Source organism: Gobius niger (assembly GCF_951799975.1).
Source record: "Gobius niger genome assembly, chromosome: 2".
Classification (NCBI taxonomy): domain Eukaryota; kingdom Metazoa; phylum Chordata; class Actinopteri; order Gobiiformes; family Gobiidae; genus Gobius; species Gobius niger.
Window position 1 is genome coordinate 36,871,768 of NC_136853.1, and position 17,927 is coordinate 36,889,694.

General features: G+C 39.1%; 1 protein-coding gene across 4 annotated transcripts in view; it reads right to left on the bottom strand.

The window, feature by feature from the left end:
- Positions 1 to 5,279: 5,279 nt before the first annotated feature.
- The window catches only part of cald1a (caldesmon 1a), an 88,043-nt gene continuing 75,395 nt past the window's right edge, over positions 5,280 to 17,927 (bottom strand). For 3 of the 4 annotated variants that reach the window (XM_079552459.1, XM_079552457.1, XM_079552458.1), the window contains 4 exons: positions 17,529 to 17,624; positions 16,387 to 16,452; positions 11,757 to 11,793; positions 5,280 to 6,183 (listed from right to left, as the gene is read on the bottom strand). In XM_079552459.1, coding sequence (XP_079408585.1) covers positions 6,170 to 6,183; positions 11,757 to 11,793; positions 16,387 to 16,452; positions 17,529 to 17,624 — 213 coding nt within the window. In that variant the 3' untranslated portion in view covers positions 5,280 to 6,169. Of the gene's footprint in view, positions 6,184 to 11,756; positions 11,794 to 13,303; positions 13,343 to 16,386; positions 16,453 to 17,528; positions 17,625 to 17,927 lie in introns of all 4 variants that reach the window. The other variant, XR_013792656.1, reaches the window with a different exon arrangement.

Genomic DNA, 17,927 nt, shown 5'->3' on the forward strand with positions numbered 1-17,927 from the left:
TTTTTTCGGAGACATAACTTTGGAGACGGAATATGGCCAGGATTGGATCTTACGCATTTGTGTGCGCTCTGACATGACGCAGCACTGGATCTATAATGAACCACAGCCTCGGTCACTGCAGGAGAGACGTAAACAAAGAGACGCAGATGTGTTTTGGAGGAGGTAACTGTACCTGTGCGGAGCGTCTACAGCTGCAGTTTAGCGGTGAGTGACGATGACACACATTGCCCTGTTTGGATGCGCGCACACAGGCACGGCAGTCAGATCTCGTGCACTTGCGTTGTTGTGACGGCGGGTTGTCCTCGGCCAGCAGCACCGCGGTCCATATGGACCCGTGTCCAATGCCCGCGGCCGGTGGGACGGTCACGTGGTGGCCTCTGGCCAATGCCCGCGAGCGGAGGGACCGCCACGTGGGGGCCGGCCGCGGATTTTTGGGAAATGAACATGGCAAGCTTATATAGCGCTTTTCCAGACGCTCGTCGGTGTACAATTGGTTGCAGTATTCATTTAGTCCACTGCGCACCTCAGCCCCCATCACCAACCACGCACACAGTCATACTGTCGCCAGGCTTCCTGGTGTTCCCAAACGGTCTCCCATCCCAGTCCTAACCAGGCCCGTCCCTGCTTAGCTTCAAAGTCGGTATGGGAAATAAACATGGCGGCGCCCAGGCGTCGGCCATTGAGATAGCGTTTTCTATTATAGATATTATTATTATTATATATATATATATATATATATATATATATATATATATATATATATATATATATATATATATATATATATATATATATATATATATATATATATGTATATATAGATAGATAGATAGATAGATACTGTAGATAGATAGATAGATTGATACTGTAGATAGATTGATAGATAGATAGATAGATAGATAGATAGATAGATAGATAGATAGATAGATACTGTAGATAGATAGATAGATTGATACTGTAGATAGATTGATAGATAGATAGATAGATAGATAGATAGATACTGTAGATAGATTGATACTGTAGATAGATTGATACTGTAGATAGATTGATAGATAGATAAATAGATAGATTGATAGATAGATACTGTAGATAGATTGATACTGTAGATAGATTGATAGATAAATAGATAGATTGATAGATACTGTAGATAGATAGATACTGTAGATAGATAGATATATAGATTGATACTGTAGATAGATAGATAGATAGATAGATAGATACTGTCGATAGATAGATATATAGATTGATACTGTAGATAGATAGATAGATAGATAGATAGATACTGTCGATAGATAGATATATAGATTGATACTGTAGATAGATATATACTGTAGATAGATAGATATATAGATTGATACTGTAGAGAGATACTGTAGATAGATAGGTAGATGCTGTCGATAGATAGATATATAGATATATAGATTGATACTGTAGATAGATAGATAGATAGATAGATACTGTAGATATATAGATAGATAGATAGATAGATAGATAGATACTGTCGATAGATACTGTAGAGAGATAGATAGATACTGTAGATAGATAGATACTGCAGATAGATAGATAGATACTGTAGATATATATATAGATAGATACTGTAGATAGATACTGTAGATAGATAGATAGATAGATAGATAGATAGATAGATAGATAGATAGATAGATAGATAGATAGATAGATAGATAGGTTGCAAACAGTGAGTCAAGAGTTCTTTCTATGTTATTGGAAAAAGAGTTTCCACTTCAAACAACTTTGTGGAAGAGACAGAAAAATGACAGATATTGTTGTGTTACCTTTGTGGCTTTAAGGAATCTAACATCAAAGTCTTGTGTAGGCATGTGGATATACCTAGAAATCTGCTTTATTAGCGCAGTAGGCAGCTTGACTAGCATGTGTGACATGTGTGTTTCTCTTCTCTTTTAATCATGTCTCCTGCCTTTCATCCACCCCAGTAGCAGCTGGTGGTCTCTCAAACAGAGGACGCTCATGATATTTTCTATTCTTTATCAGGGACCTGCATAAACCTGCACTAACATTGAACACTACGTTCCTCCCACAGCCTTTTGTGCAAACAAGACTTATTTAGACTTTTGACTCATTGTTAAAATTAAAGTCAATTAAATTAGGCAACATTTAGGGGGAAAGCAGGCCTATACGCAAGCAACTAAACCAAGTCCAAAATAGGGTTTAAACTAGAACACAAAACTTGGACTAAAAGAAAATCTGGAACTAAACCAGAACTAAACCAGATCCAAACTAGGATTAAATTCACATTTGGGCTAACTCTGAGCTGTTCATGTCATGATGTAGCTTGATAGGCTAATAGCAGCTAAAGCAGGAGGAGCTAACGCGAGAAAGCACGTCTCCACAAAAGTACATTCTTTATAAAGCTTCATAAAACATGTTGCGCATGACTGAAATGAAGTCCATCTCTGTCACATTGGTCTCAGCAGCTTCAGTTTCCTCTTGTAGCTTGACAGTGACAACAGCTAATGCTAATGCTAATGCTAATGCTAACACTGCTCTCACAGCTCCTCCTCCAGAGGAACATCAGGAGGAGGAGCTGTTTTTCCACTTTTTGCGGAGGCAGCCAATCAACATTCAGCTGGTGGGTGTTACAACCTTCTGCTTTGATGCTGAGCCTCCGAGCAATAGTCGGTCAATCAGAGGCTGTATTCTAATAAGGGAGCATCAATGGAAATTCACTTCAAGCTTCTGGCAGCTCTGAGGGACAGACAGACAGACAGCAGGGAAGACCATACTGAAGTTCCTGATTAACGACAGATTTTCTCACACAATTTAACACACTCTGGTGAATTTATTATGACATTTAATACCTACATTTGTTCAGCTTCCTTTGTAGTCAATGAGGAGTCGCTGCTGATCCACCCTCATTACTACTACTCACAAGCAATGGGCGACCGACCATAGTGCCAAATGTCTCGCCAAATCTTGAACCAAAATCCTTCACTATTGTACATGTTATTGATTAATGGGAGAGACTTAGATTAATACATTATCCCAGTTATCCTGGCGATAATAATGATGCCCTTTTATCAGGCTAAGACATTACATTAAGAATAGACAGGTTTGTTTGCAAGTTGTGAGCTGAAAGTGTAAATTACATACAGTTCCTGACCAAGAAAAAAGTGTCCACCTGGATTAACTGTTATGAACTGGGTCAGGGCGAGGTTCAGCAACATTATGCGCCCAAAGAATGAGATCAGCTGACGACCTGAACATCCTGAATGATCAGGTTATTTCATCAATGGATTTCTTCTTCCCTGATGGCATTCTGTACTTTTGAGAATCCAAGTTAATTCTCTCCTTTGTCAGCACATATGAACTAATGTCCGATTATTTCCTCATAAAGGCGTCCGACAATGGTGACACTGTTCAAAAACATGAGTGTGATGTTGTCCAGTAGAAAAAAATATATCGTGATGTTTGTGAATCCAATCACTGTCAAATACTGATGAGGAAAAATCATTTTCAATTATGGCAATTTCCCACAAAAAACTGTATTTCTCCCATAGAGTTGCATTGGCCCCTGCCCTCCACCTGACATTCTGACATCACATGACTAAAACGTGAACGCCACCTACAGACGACATAGATACAGACGGCAACACTGGAATAGACCATATATGGTCATGTTTGAAAACAGTTAAGGGGGAAAACAATTTGGAGAAAAATCTAGACTTTCTCTAATTATTCAAAAACTACTTTAACAAATGCTGAATTATGAATATAGTTTTCTATTAAATAGATACAAAGACACCGGGAGGAGCAAAGTGATTCAACAGCCCATAAATACATAAATAACGGAGAATGCTAACATGATGCTTCAGGTTAGCATCGTGCTAATGCTAATGGATAGCTAGCGCTTGCTACAACTGCTGTTTTTTCACTGAACAATCTGCTGTGAGAAAAATATCCATATGGGCCCAAGTTACACTTGACTTTATTTTTTTGGATAAATAAGTTCATATTCCACCAGAAAATGGCTAAAAACAGTGGAAAATTGTGTTTCCCTAAAGATTCTATTTTTCACCCTTGGCGAGGCCACGCCCCCTTCTATGACGCGATACCGTCTGTATCTATTGAGGATTGTTGGTATGTGCTGGAGAAGTCTTTGCACAGTGGTCACATTCTCCCATCATCAATACAAGATCTTGGCGAAAAATGAAGGCAACAATGGATCTTTTGTTGTTGCAGAAGCTTATTAAACCAATGCCACAGTGAATGCTTGCTGTGATCAGAGCTAAAGGCAGTCCAGCGAAATATTTCAGCATGAAACCTTTTTATGTTTGGTCAGGCAGTGTGTGTTGTCATCCAAGTTTTACATCTTGAACTTTAATTAAAATTAAAATTAAAATTAATTAAAAAATCAAAATGAACATATAAAAACAAATTAAACAGTAATGACATAAATCATATTACGTGGATGTCTTTATTGCTGTTGTTGAGTCAGGAGTACTACAATGTTTAAAACATCATGCACTTGTTGCCCATTGTGTGACACATGGAGTGGTTACAGAGACGACAGATAGTGAGAGTTGCATAGGCTCTACACAAACAGCAAGTGTCTGGTTAAACATACAAGAAAAACTTCAAGGATGTAAAAAACAAATAAAACAAAAAACAGCACGGCATTATGAAACTTCTGCATAAAAAAAAAAAAGAAACATTATCACATTAAATTGTAAAAGTATGTTTTGGTCCCGGCCCCTGATCTACTCAGGAGTCAGAGGAATGTGATTGTCAAAGTCGAGCCGTAACTAAAGATCCATTTAATGCCCGGCAAAGATAAAATACTTGCGCTGTGCAAAAAGTAAAATGGGAATGTCAGGTAAGCGATACAGAAATCTCAAAAAAACAACAACACATATTTGAAATGATTTGAAGACTGAGTTGCATCACATCAGCAGTCATAAGGCCAGCAGACAGTGGTGGATATCCTTATGGTAATACTATATATTGATATACTGTGACTTAAGCACCTTGACCTTAACATATGAGCATGTAACAGTGAATAGAAGCAATAAGGAGGTTATAGACTGTAGCCAAACACAGGTTTTAAGTAATATTCAAACATTGGTAATTTAACCACGTATCCTGTGTATTTGAGCTGTGGTTTAAGTGTGATGCTGGGGTACATTGCAGAACAAAATGGCATTATTTGTATTTTCTTGGTCAGAGATGATAATTTCTAGTGTGTTATGCTACAGTAAAAACCTGAATTCACTTTAATGATTTTTGATTTAATGATTTTCTGAATTGTTTTCCAATAAAAAGCATTAGTTACAGTAATCTAATGTCAGCGGACAAAGCTGCTGAAATGTTTGTTTCTTAATCTCCTACATTGTACAACCTGCAGATTTAAAGCAGCAAAGGCACCATGTGCACCGGTTTCAGGAATGTCTGAAGATTTAAAGTGATCAAACATGTACAAAAGCTACAAAACAGATGGTAATAGAAAAAAGACACGCAATTAAAAAAACATAAATTAAACAATGTAAAAAATAATAAAAGTCATATTGGCCTTCTGATCTTCAACGCTGCAGTCGCACCCAAAAGAACTGCCTTTTGGTCAATTGTTTCTGAATAAAAACAAAACAAAAACTTTCGAGTACAAAGATGTTATAAGGATACATTTTATAAAACATTACATGTGCTAACATATATTACTCAGAACATCGCTGTACTAATAAAAGTGAATTCAGCTAATCTCTAGAAGTGCTTACATTTCTATCCTGAACTGGTGAACACTGAATAAAAAGCATTGTGTGAAGCTTCTGCTTTAAATATAAATAAATCAGAGATGGAACAGGACTGTCTCAGAGGGGGAAGAGCTCATAACAAACCTTTAACTCAACTCAAACATAAAGTCTGTTTGTGAGGACTACGACTAAATTGATTCATTTTGTTCTTGTCAGGATTTCTTTTCACAAAAGTCCAAATTTCACAGCATTCATTTCTTTTTCTTTTAGAAAACATAAATCACGGCGTAAAGGAACATCATGTGGCTGCTGTTTGGATACAGTGCTGTGAGGCTCTCTTTTGTTCCACTTTAGAGGCGTCCCACATCAGGATGGGGTCAATATTTGGTTTTAAGACAAAGGCAAAGTCTTGGATTGTCGTGGTCCCCAGTAGCATCTTCAAGGCATTAGTGTCCCATTCCTGGAGACAGAGTAAGCAACGTTAAAAGATGACGCCACAGTAATAACTTTTTGCTTATTTTGTCCACACTTCTCAATACAGTCATCATGTCCAACAGCACTATGTGATAAAATATATGTTAATACATTGAGTGCCAAAAACATAAAAACTATTTTTTGCAGTTTGTTTTATTTACTACGAAACTAGACACTCTAATACACCTCATGTGTGATTTTGGTAGCTCTGTGATGAACAGAAATTAAATAAATGACGATAAAAACTTGTGAGAAGTCACGATCTGGACATTTCATATATATATTATTGCATTTCTTTTCTTTTTTTTATTAGTCCGAGGGCCGACACTTCTCACTTGCTCTCTGGAGGGCGTTTGACAAAGCAGAGCGGCTTCCCGTGGAAAGATCAAAACAGTTGAGACTTTAACATTTCTCTGAGTTTGTAAATGGTTATCAGTCCAAGGACGGCTGAGAAACATCCTGTTAAAGTCTTCAATCAGAGAACCAGGCTGTTTAAATGCACACGTGATCGATCTGTGGCAACACGCGGTGTTTCAAAACATGTCAAAAATGTTGTAGTTGAAAATTGACTTGAAACTGAGATATTTAGGCATTTGCCTCTTCCCATAACGTTAGTGCCAGAGAGGAGAGAGGAGGAGAGAGGAGTTAATCAGAAAGGAGAGTGATTCATAAAACACGCAATATCTCAGTTTCTAGAAAAAAAATCAATGATTTTGATTAAAACTAGCCTCTGTTTAGCTTAGGATTTCTCAGGATCCGAGGCACGTACAATTACACTTAGCTTAGAGTCTCACCTTTCATACGAGCCATAGCATGTGTCCATAGCTATAACATAGAATACACTGTGATGCTACAAATATCATAAAAAATGGTCTGGACTGTTGGTGCTCAATCCCAAAAACAGCGCGGCACTCAATGTGTTGAAAAAAACAAAACAATTTGCCTTGATAATAGGATGTTGAAATACTGACTGGGCCTAATCTCTGCCAATGGATTAAAATGGGTAAAAAGTGTAAAGTTCCATGAGATAACGTCAGAATATGAAGTAATTTTCTGTGAGATTGAGGCTTGTGAAGTGTGGTTGTATGGGCCAAGATTTTTGTTGCTGTTGTTGTTTTTAGCTCAATTCAACTACTATCTGAATGATAGAAAGAGGAAACATATCCAAAGCTGTTGCCATCCTGTGAGTCAGACCCTAATGTTGTGCTAATCTTCAACAACTGACCAACAATTAACGTGACAAAGCAGCCTGGCTGTTTGCCGGCTCCAGACTTGGCGAGTGACAGGCGGATGGCCCTGTGCACACAAGTGGAAAAGCCTTAACATTTGAGCGCTGTTAAAATGGCGGCCCGAGTGGGTTTATAGAAGCCAAATTGGTATGGCCGACAGATATATATATGATGCAGGCATATGCGCCACTCTTCAAGGCTCACTTCACTCATATTCACGCTCCACTGGGACCTAAGGAGGAGGCAGCTCTCAAATCTCATTTAAAAGTATGAAGCAGTCTTTAAGTGGCTTCCAGGAGACCAGAGGAGCGGATGATAAACAGTAAGACTACCCTGAGTTGATGTTGGGAGAATGTGGGAGAATGCTAAAAAGTTATTTTGACTAAATTTGACATTAGAAAGCTTCCTCCCACCTAAACAGCAGCCACAGAAAACAGACTTCAGAGAACATATTCAGGCTACCAGAGGTAAATAAAACCAGTTTAGAAGTGAATACTTAGTAAAGTTCAATCTTTACACTAATTTTTACATTTTGATTTTTGTGTAAACTATCCTGTAGTAGTCCTGTAATTTTCCATTGTTGTAGAGGCTGACAAGGATGATTCTATTCTGATTTCCTGATTAAGAGCGTCCTGTCATACAGTACTAACTAAACCTTCACAACAGTATCACATTCTGGTAGTACTTGTGGTCTCCATCGTACATTCTCATGTAACTTTTCTCTCGTGGGCGACTGGCCGTATGCAACTAAAACATTTTGTCACTGCTCAGGGAAAGCTTTGCAACAAATGGAATCATTTCCATTTTTTACATTCACTAATGAATGCAGTTCTCTTCCACGGCTGAGGAAATCCTCAGTCTTCCAGAATCCAATTAGACGCTCAAATACTGTCTGAGATTGTGTCTTAATGATAATATGTGTATGTGCTAACGAATGTTATAGTGTGGATATAATGTAACGCTACGTCAATCGCTGTGGCACCTGTGTCTGCACTATTTAAAGCGAGGCGCTTGTGTTCGGCTGGTATTGATTTGTTGTCAGATTGTTTGAAAACTGTTACTGTCCAAGTTGACAGAAAACATTTCCAGCTGGGAGTGTGCAAAGATACCGCTGTGCAATTAGCCCCCAATATATTCACCACATTGTTTAACAAGGTCTGCAAGAACTTTGACTTTGAATTTGCACATGATCAGTTTTAAAAGGACTACATCTTTTTATACTCAGGGTAGAGTGAAGTCCATTTTCTGTGTACTGTTTTCACTGATATTGGTGGAAGCTAAGCAGAGTGCTGCATATAAACTCATTCCTACTTACAATAGAGCCAGAAAGTAACAATGCATGAGGACATTTATGAATAGGTTTGGACCACAACTAATAATTTAAAATAAACAAGCTCAGTACAGGGCCTTTCACACACATAGACAGACTGTTTAAAACAAAATGTGGAGAAAAGAATCAAGCATTTTTTGGACGATCCACTGTCGAGATTCTATAATTGCAATTGTTTGGAATAGGAGGTTTATGATCCTTAAACTGACAGTTGTGAGGCCCCTTCCTCTACTACAAATGACTCGCTCACAGATATTTTGAAGTGCATTGCGTGATGTGAAAATGTTTGTTAACTTTTGAGCTATGACCAAACACATGCATTAACCTCTCTCCTTCAAACTCTCCCAGAGTCATTGTGTGCCAAATTCGGAGGAATACTTCAAAACCCCCTGATATATTAGCCCGTGAAATCCAATAGAGGGAAAACCTGCCCGCAGCTGTCTCAAGTGCAAATGCATAAAAATGACAGAATGCTCCGCGGCCACGCCAGGACCAGCCAACAGCCTTGAATTTTGTTGACAAATTGCATTATGCTCTACCCGAACACCAGATGTCTCCCCGGCACAGAACAGAGAATATATGCCCGTTTCAACAGGTCCATTAACCTTGTCTTTTAAAGCACTAGCACAGGTTACTTAGGTTACTAAACTGCTCACACCAACAACCTGGTTAGGGCAGCTGGGTGGGAGCACGCTGATGGGGGGCTACTGCCCTCAACCAACGGGCCACATTACACCCTGGCTTTTTAATGCACCTCACAAAATAAGGCAAACAATCAAAAACCACAAAAACAAGTTAAAGTAATAATGATAATAATTATAATAACAAATAAATAAGTAGATAAACCACTATTGCAATGGCAATGTGGTAATGGGAATGACAGCAAGAAGAAACATGATATTTTGGAAAATGCAATCATCATCATCATTGTTAAGGTGATGGTGAAAATAGTAAAATACAAGGCATCAGTGATGTATGTATGTATATGTGTGTGTGTATATATGTCTATGTATGTATGCACACATACATGTATATTATAAAAAAATATAAGAAATGCAATACTTATGGAAGCCCGTTTCCGCCATGTTAAAAAAATAAAAGCCCAACAGGAAGTCGAAATTTCGAGATTTAAACTCGTAATTTCGAGATTTAAACTCGAAATTTCGAGATTTAAACTCGTAATTACGAGTTTTAAACTCATACTACGAGTTTAAATCTCGAAATTCCGAGTTTTAAACTCATACTACGAGTTTAAATCTCGAAATTACGAGATTTAAACTCGTAATTTCGAGATTTAAAAGTCGTAATTTCGAGCTTTAAACTCGAAATTACGACTTTTAAAACTCGTAATTTCGAGATTTAAACTCGGAATTACGAGTTTTTAAGATCCGTAATCATAGACGTCAGCCCTATTTTACTTTGAAAATCCGGATGTTGTTGCCGTTCTCTTTCCTGTCTGATGCGGTCTGAACTGTGGAGCTTGATCTGGCCAGCCTAGCCGTATCTTGGAATCGTATCATGCCTGAAAAACAACTGCTATTTTGGGGCAAACTCGTGCCTCTTTGCCTCTGCCATGTCCTATGGGTACCCCCTGCCTATGGCCTCCCCGCTTGATAAAAGGGCGATGCCGGTGGACAATGGCTAGTCTAGGTTTGTCCGGTTAGCATGCATGTGCAATCGACCTCATTGTTGATTAAAAAAAGTCTGCAATTAACCACCAATGCGTCAATCCCGACCCAGTGTGTGATAATCTTCAAGGCTGCATTATGTGGTTACGGCTTTATTGACGTTTTTAGTGTATAATACCTAATTCCACAAGATCCATTATTGGAGCTGGATGCTAGAGCTGCTAAGAAGCTAGGTAGCTCCGGGTGCTAAGCAATCGGCTACGGCCAGTTGTACATGAAGTGTGAGTAATAAACTGCAAAATCAACCAGCCCGACTCAGTGTGTGATCGTTGTTAAAGGGATGCTTTATGTAGACGGTGGGTTTATTGACTTTATTCATGCATATTTCCCATTTTCACATGATCATGATCATCCGAAGTTCATCGAAGTTCATAATGCTACGATCGTAGCATTAGCTTTGGGAATGCCCATGCATCATCAAGGCCTAAACACATTCCTATCGTGGATACAGCCATTTTTAATAACTTTTCTTGTCACTGCTTTTAATCCTGGGTGTTGAGGTAAAATAAACACTTCTGTGTGTCTTTGTTAAAGTCCCAGAGTTGCTGTAGCGGTTCACAACACAATGAAGCTAATCCTCCATGACTGTTTGTTTACATCTGCACCCGTGGTTCCGCTGTCCCCGCCGTACAGACGTCTATGATCACGGATCTGAAAAACTCGTAATTCCGAGTTTAAATCTCGAAATTCCGAGTTTTAAAAGTCGTAATTTCGAGATTTAAACTCGTAATTTCGAGATTTAAACTCGTAATTTCGAGATTTAAACTCATAGTATGAGTTTAAAAGTCGTAATTTCGAGATTTAAACTCGTAGTATGAGTTTAAATCTCGAAATTACGAGTTTAAATCTCGAAATTTCGAGCTTAAATCTCGAAATTACGAGTTTAAATCTCGAAATTTCGACTTCCTGTTGGGCTTTTATTTTTTAACATGGCGGAAACGGGCTTCCATAAATACTTGAAAGAATGATGTAAATCAATAGAATGGTGACAGGGTTTTATAAGTAATGACTGGTTATGGTATTTCGTGAATGGGAAAGAAACATGAAAACAATAATAACAATAACAACCTAAGTAATAATGTGTTGTAATGTGTGTTGTAACACTATTATTATCACCCCATTGGGGACTGCAGCTGGAAAGTAAAACTAATCTTGAATTCGGGGTAGGCACCTATAAGCTTTCTTGCTTCGGCCTACTCCCTTTGAGTTTTTCTGTTCTGTAAAGTAATGTAAATAATGTAAATAATGTAAATATAATGACTCAAATAAATCAAATCAATCAATCAATCAATCAATCAATGTGGTGACTTACCGTTGGCGACTGACTTGTTCTCCCCCCTGCCTGCCTCCTGCAAGATCAACAACAACATCACAGCATGAATAAAGTTTTAGAGGGTGAGACTTGGAGCAACAACTCAATTGTTGTCTGAAAATACAGTTATCACAGTCAATTTTACCGTTGTGTTGCATCATAAAGCTTTGTGGTCATGCTCTGGCCTTTTCAACAAGCGGTGATGACTTAAAAGTGGTTTGCTTACATGTTTTGGCAAATTGTCGGAAAAAACAGTTCTCATCTGGACTAGGTCATATCATAAATTTGAATTTGGGGTTTGCCTATAATGTAAGAAACGTATCCAACTCAGAATAGAGAATGATTCAGAACTAAGTAACTGCCCCTAGAGGCCATAAGCGCCACTGCAGGTGGCTTTTTTTTTACTCATTAACTGCTGGGTTGCAGGTTCTAGAATATGATAATGTCACCGGACCCAGCGGGGGGCAGGAGCCATTTTTCCCTATTAACAGCATTACACTTTCACAAGTCGTAGCTAAAAAGAAAATGTATGGTTTAGAAAAACTATCATTAATATCAGTCACTGGGTCCATGATCTGTCTGTACAAGACCAAAAATGTCCTCAAAGACAAAATAATTTTTCCTCTATATAATAGTATAGGCCTTTAGAATGCTGTGATGTCACCTGCAACCCAAGAAGAGAGGGAAAATATACATCGTTCCACAACTCAGTGACACAATGGAGATACATTTGTTCACTCAAACTTGGCGGTAAATACTGTTAAAGTGGTACTAACCCGCAGTTAACGTTAACCATTAGTGTGTAGCTATTATTAAGTGTTCCCCCAAGGGCCAGATCCTTTTCTAACATATTGAATTTCGTCACGCATTAATTCCTACATATTCTTGTTGCTGTCATTTGCAAGCAGTTGTTTTTGGCCAGGAACAACCAGAATAATCAATGAAGGCAATCCCGGCCGTGACATTTATTATCAGGAAATTAGATCATTGCACTAACGCAGATATGGAGGGCTGTAATTTATTGTGATTGAAAATATAATCTATGTCCAACAAGAGCAGCTCTGCCAGCAAAGCAAGCTAGGAAGACATATAAGGCAAAAGCATGGGCTTTCAACTTTCAAAATTCATTACCGGTTCCTTAGCTCTTATAATTCATACAGCCAGACTCCCAAATTTCAAACAAGGAATTTTTCATTTTTAACCTTGAAAGCACGGCTGGACTTTACTTGACAGCAAAGAAATAATGTGGTAATAAAATGGAGGCGACTCCGTAACTAGGAATAACAAGGGACAATGCAAAGCAGCCCCTTTTCCACACAACAGTGTTACCTGATAGCTCAATTTAATACACTTTATTTGGGTTTGGACATGGGTAAGAATTGGTCATATTACTATGAAATCAATTCCGTGGTTGTCCCGTTTCCATACTATTACTGTAATGTCAAGTAAAGTGCTACTGCAACTTTAAAAATCGTGACTGAAGCCCTTGCAGCAAAGTATCAGGCACATAAAGCGTGAAAACAATGTATTTTTTTCTTTTTTTTTACCTCTCTTTTTCCAGATTTGATGTCAACTAGCTACGAGTTCTTTAAAAAGACAAACAAAGACAATGATACAGGCTGTTATTCCGTCTGCGGCTCTATCAGGAACATTAACATTTATGATTGACGGCAAATGGAGAGCGACGAGAAACCACTGGTGAAGAATCCAACACCACAAACCCGTCTGGCACATTTATAAGCATTATCTGAACTCAGGCCAGTGTGTGTTAGTGATAACAACAGCAATTCCCCTGCCAAATGGAGACTGGCAATTAGAGCTAAATATACAGCTGAAAAATATTCGAGAGATTAGTGTTTGGGGGTGGAAGAAATATAGTATCTACTGGTGATAGCAACCGTGGCAGCAGAAGGATATGTAGTTGTAGTTAATGTAGATAGACGATATAATGATACTATAACCAATCTACTAGAACTACTATTCTATTACTGCTACTATCAGCTGCTATTAAAGGAATAGGCCACCATTTTTATATACTAAGATATGTTCTTACCTAACCTTAGTCGAGTTAATATATACCCGTCTGGTCTTTGTCCGTGCGCTCTGTCACGCAAACGGAGCACATACGCAACCTCTCCCACATGTCATATAGCTCCAAAAAAGCTCAGCTCAATAGAAGCTACCAAGCTCTTCCACGTGTTCCCTATTTAAATAAAGTTACGTGAAGTGTTTTCATGCGAAGTATAATTACACAGAAATGTAACATGGCGATTTTATAAGCAGATAAAAAGGGGGACTATATTGTGAGGCGTAATGATACAGGAGCACAACGTCCGCGCAGTAACTCCTAAAGACTTCCCCCGCTCACTTCAGTCAATAGAAGCTGCGTGACTTGTAGAGAGCCTTTTACAACAAGCAGATAATATATATACATGTTACATTTCTGTGTAAATATACTTTGCATGAAAACACTTCACGTAACTTTATTTAAATAGGGAACACGTGGAAGAGCTTGGTAGCTTCTATCGTGAGCTTTTTTGGAGCTATATGACATGTGGGAGAGGCTGCGTATGTGCTCCGTTTGCGTGACAGAGCGCACGGACAAAGACCAGATGGGTATATATTAACTCGACTAAGGTTAGGTAAGAACATATCTTAGTATATAAAAATGGTGGCCTATTCCTTTAAAGCCCTACTACTACTACTACTACAACAACAACCACTATACATACCTTTCAGTTATGTGACCTTTGTTGTTATGGTGGCCATTTTGAATGCCGAAGTAGTATGCAGTACTACAACATGTATACAGTAATAGCATAGCAGAATGAAAATGAAAGACAACTGATAGCATTTTTATGTACTCGTAATCATTGCTCATGAAGATAACAGTTAAAACACGGCACCCGAGTCGCACGTTCACGATGTGAAGAAACCAGTGAGTCAGTGTTTAAGCTGCTCAAAACGTCAGCATGCTACCTGTTAGCATTTAGCTTCAACAGCTCAGCTCCGACCTCTCCAAGAGAAAGCCCTGAAACTAGGGTTGGTTCGATGGACGATATCATCATCCATCAAGATGGAGAGCCACCATCGTGATGCCACGCCCCCTCCTGTCAGAAACACGCACTGGTCTTCTGCAGGCTTTGTAAACCTACAAACTTTGCAGCGATTGCACTGTAAATTAAATCACGAATATAACTAATATGCACGCTAGTTTAAGCATCCTGCCAGAAGACATAATGTGTTAGCCGTAATTATTAAAGTAAAGACGCAGCGCTGCTCTATTTGAACGCGGGGCTCTCTCAGTCTCTCTCTCTGCAGCTCAGAGTTTGACACCACGTGGTCTTGCTTTGCTTTGCTTCGTACGAAAACAAAACGCGATGAATCTCACATTGGAGCTAGCTGAGCTCGGATGGGTTTGGATAATTCTCACAAAGGCCCGAGAGAGGAGAGAGAGGAGAAAAAGAGGCGCGGTGCAGGAGTTACGAGGTTACGAGCGCGCGGACCGGGCGGCGTGTGGAGCGGCTTCAAAAACGTAGGCTACGGCGCAAACTTCTAAATATTGTCCTGTTCACCCATGTTACGTTACCCTGTACATTACGTTAAAACTGAGCAAATGCAAATAATAAGCTCTGACTTACATATGTATTCGTGTGATAAGAGCCTTGGTAATGAGGAGGAGCTGACGCTCTGAATAAGTCGTTCTCCTCTCAGACTTAACGCACGAGTTTTAACACATTTCTTTTGCAAAATTTGTGTTCTGTGACTCTGTTCAAATCATGTTTAGTTTAGATCCATTTATCCTGCAATCTCACATTTTCCTAACATAAATAATATGCAGCATATAGCCTATATACAGTAGGCTATGTAAATGTCTTTAAAAGTGCTTATAATGAGAGATGGACAATATCATCGTCCATCACGATGGTTCACTGTAAACATCGTCAACAGGTCAGAGCTGAGCTGTTACTGTAGTATTTTCTCAGTGTTCATAGATAGATGTGAACCACACATGTGTTATTGTGTTGAAACCATTGACAATTGCTAACCGGTAACATCTTGAGCAGCTTTAACACTGACTCAGACTGAGACACTGTCGACATGGCAAACTGTAAAAATCCCAAAGAAAGGTTTTCTGTTCCTTCTTTTATGGGTTAATTGGGTCTGAGGAGTGAAGCAGATCTTTAGTAAATCCTGCTGTAGCTTGACGGACAGCGCTGTTACGTCTGTGCCACATTTGCTGGTTATATCACATAAAGGTGTGTCTCTCGGGCTGTGTTTTTACTGTAATCTTCCTGAGCAATGATTACGATTACATAAAAATGCCACCGTCAATCAGTTGTCTTTCCTTTTCATGCTGAGTTGTTGCGTGTTGTACTATTTCATAATTATACTTCAGTATTCAAAATGGCAGCCGGAACTATGCGCGATGTCGCTGGAAACGCATGTATTGACTGATATAAGACTGAATAAGAGCAAGCGCAAGTAACCCAACTACTGCTACTAATTTTTTTGGACATATATATTTGTCTTTGTATACTTTAGATATTAATTTAGTTGGTGGTTATTATTATTATTATTATTATTATTATTATTATTATTTTCTACCTAGAAATAAAACGTACTGTACCTTTCCTGGAGAGGCTTTGTTTTCCCATAGACTCCTCTTGTTTGTGACGTCAACTGGCTTCAGGTCCTGCAAATAAAACATTTTTGGTCATATTAAATGGAATGCATTTGTTTGTTTGTAGAAAAGCACTGTTGCAATGGTCTCTATTGGGAAGGACAATGTCAGAGGTAGACAAGAGCAAGAAGAGAGACGCTTTTCCAGCTCAAGTGGAAAAAGGTGCACTCATCAGTTCCCCTTCAAATGAAATACACTTCCGAGATACTCGAAAAAGCAAAACATCTAGCGAATAGGAAATATTGTTATATTGGAAAATATCTACAATTTATGGCATGCAATTTCCCCTTTTGAAGCCTAAGGAGGAAAGGAAATACGGACCCAAGTGGAAAGTGTGCCCCTGCTATACATTACACACCAGATGAGACTGCACCGCCTGGGAAGATTTCATAAACATTTGGCTGGGTTTAAATGTAGGTAGGAGTGAAATGAGCCACGATGCACTGGCACGCGCTCAAACTCATGAGTATGGGAGAAGCATAAAACACACATTATGATAAGTTGAGATGCTAAAGTGACATTTTCTGCCAAACAGATGCCAAATGCGCAATTACAGCACAACACTGCTCTAGGACGTTGTGACAGCAGCATTGGTCGGTCGTGTGAAAAAATGCAAAAGCATTAGTCACGTGGGAATTAGGACACAAGATGGCGCCAGACAGATAACATCACAAACATGCGGATAAAGAGTAACTTTCTTATACGATTACGACATTTACATAACAAGACTATGATTATTTGAAGCATTACAGTAATAATCACCACACGATTTGTCATTGTTGGCCAAGTCTGTGGGAATACCCTTATATGGTAGCATACACTTGGAGCATGGTTTAAATGGTGACTTTATAACAGATAAGCTCAACTCTAACTATGGTCACGAGAATGAAAAATGCATTGTTAAAAATCCAAGCAAATTTTCCATCAAAAATCTGAGTTCACTATATTGATGAGGAAATTGCTGTACAGTTACGCTTTTACCTCTACTTGAGCAATATAATTTTGGCGTAGCTGTGCTGTTACTTCATTTAGATTGCGAGTACTTTTGTCCCGTCCTATGTATGCAGTATGTAATCCTGGCAGCTTACCGAGGGCCTTCCTCCTGACGTTTTGCCGCTCTCCGGGGTTTTGTTCAGCCAGTCGTTGATGCGGCCCGCCACGCCTGTCTTCATCACAGCTGCTTCCTGTTTGGATAAGGTCAGAGGGCAACTTAGCACCGTTGTCATCGGCAACTGGGTCAAGAAGGAAGCGTCGGAGAGTCAGGCGGTTTCCTCCCTCATAGAGTTCACGCATGGAATAAGGGGGACATGCTGTGCTATACAATGACTACAGTATATGTTGGGAACACAGGATATGAATAGGTGTTCCTCCAGTCCCTGTGCAGGATCCATAGTTTAGTGCAAACCGCTGTTGTGTCCTTTGGGCAGGAAATCGAATTGATTGCACATTAAAGCCACACTGCATAACATTTTGTCCAATCAACAGAA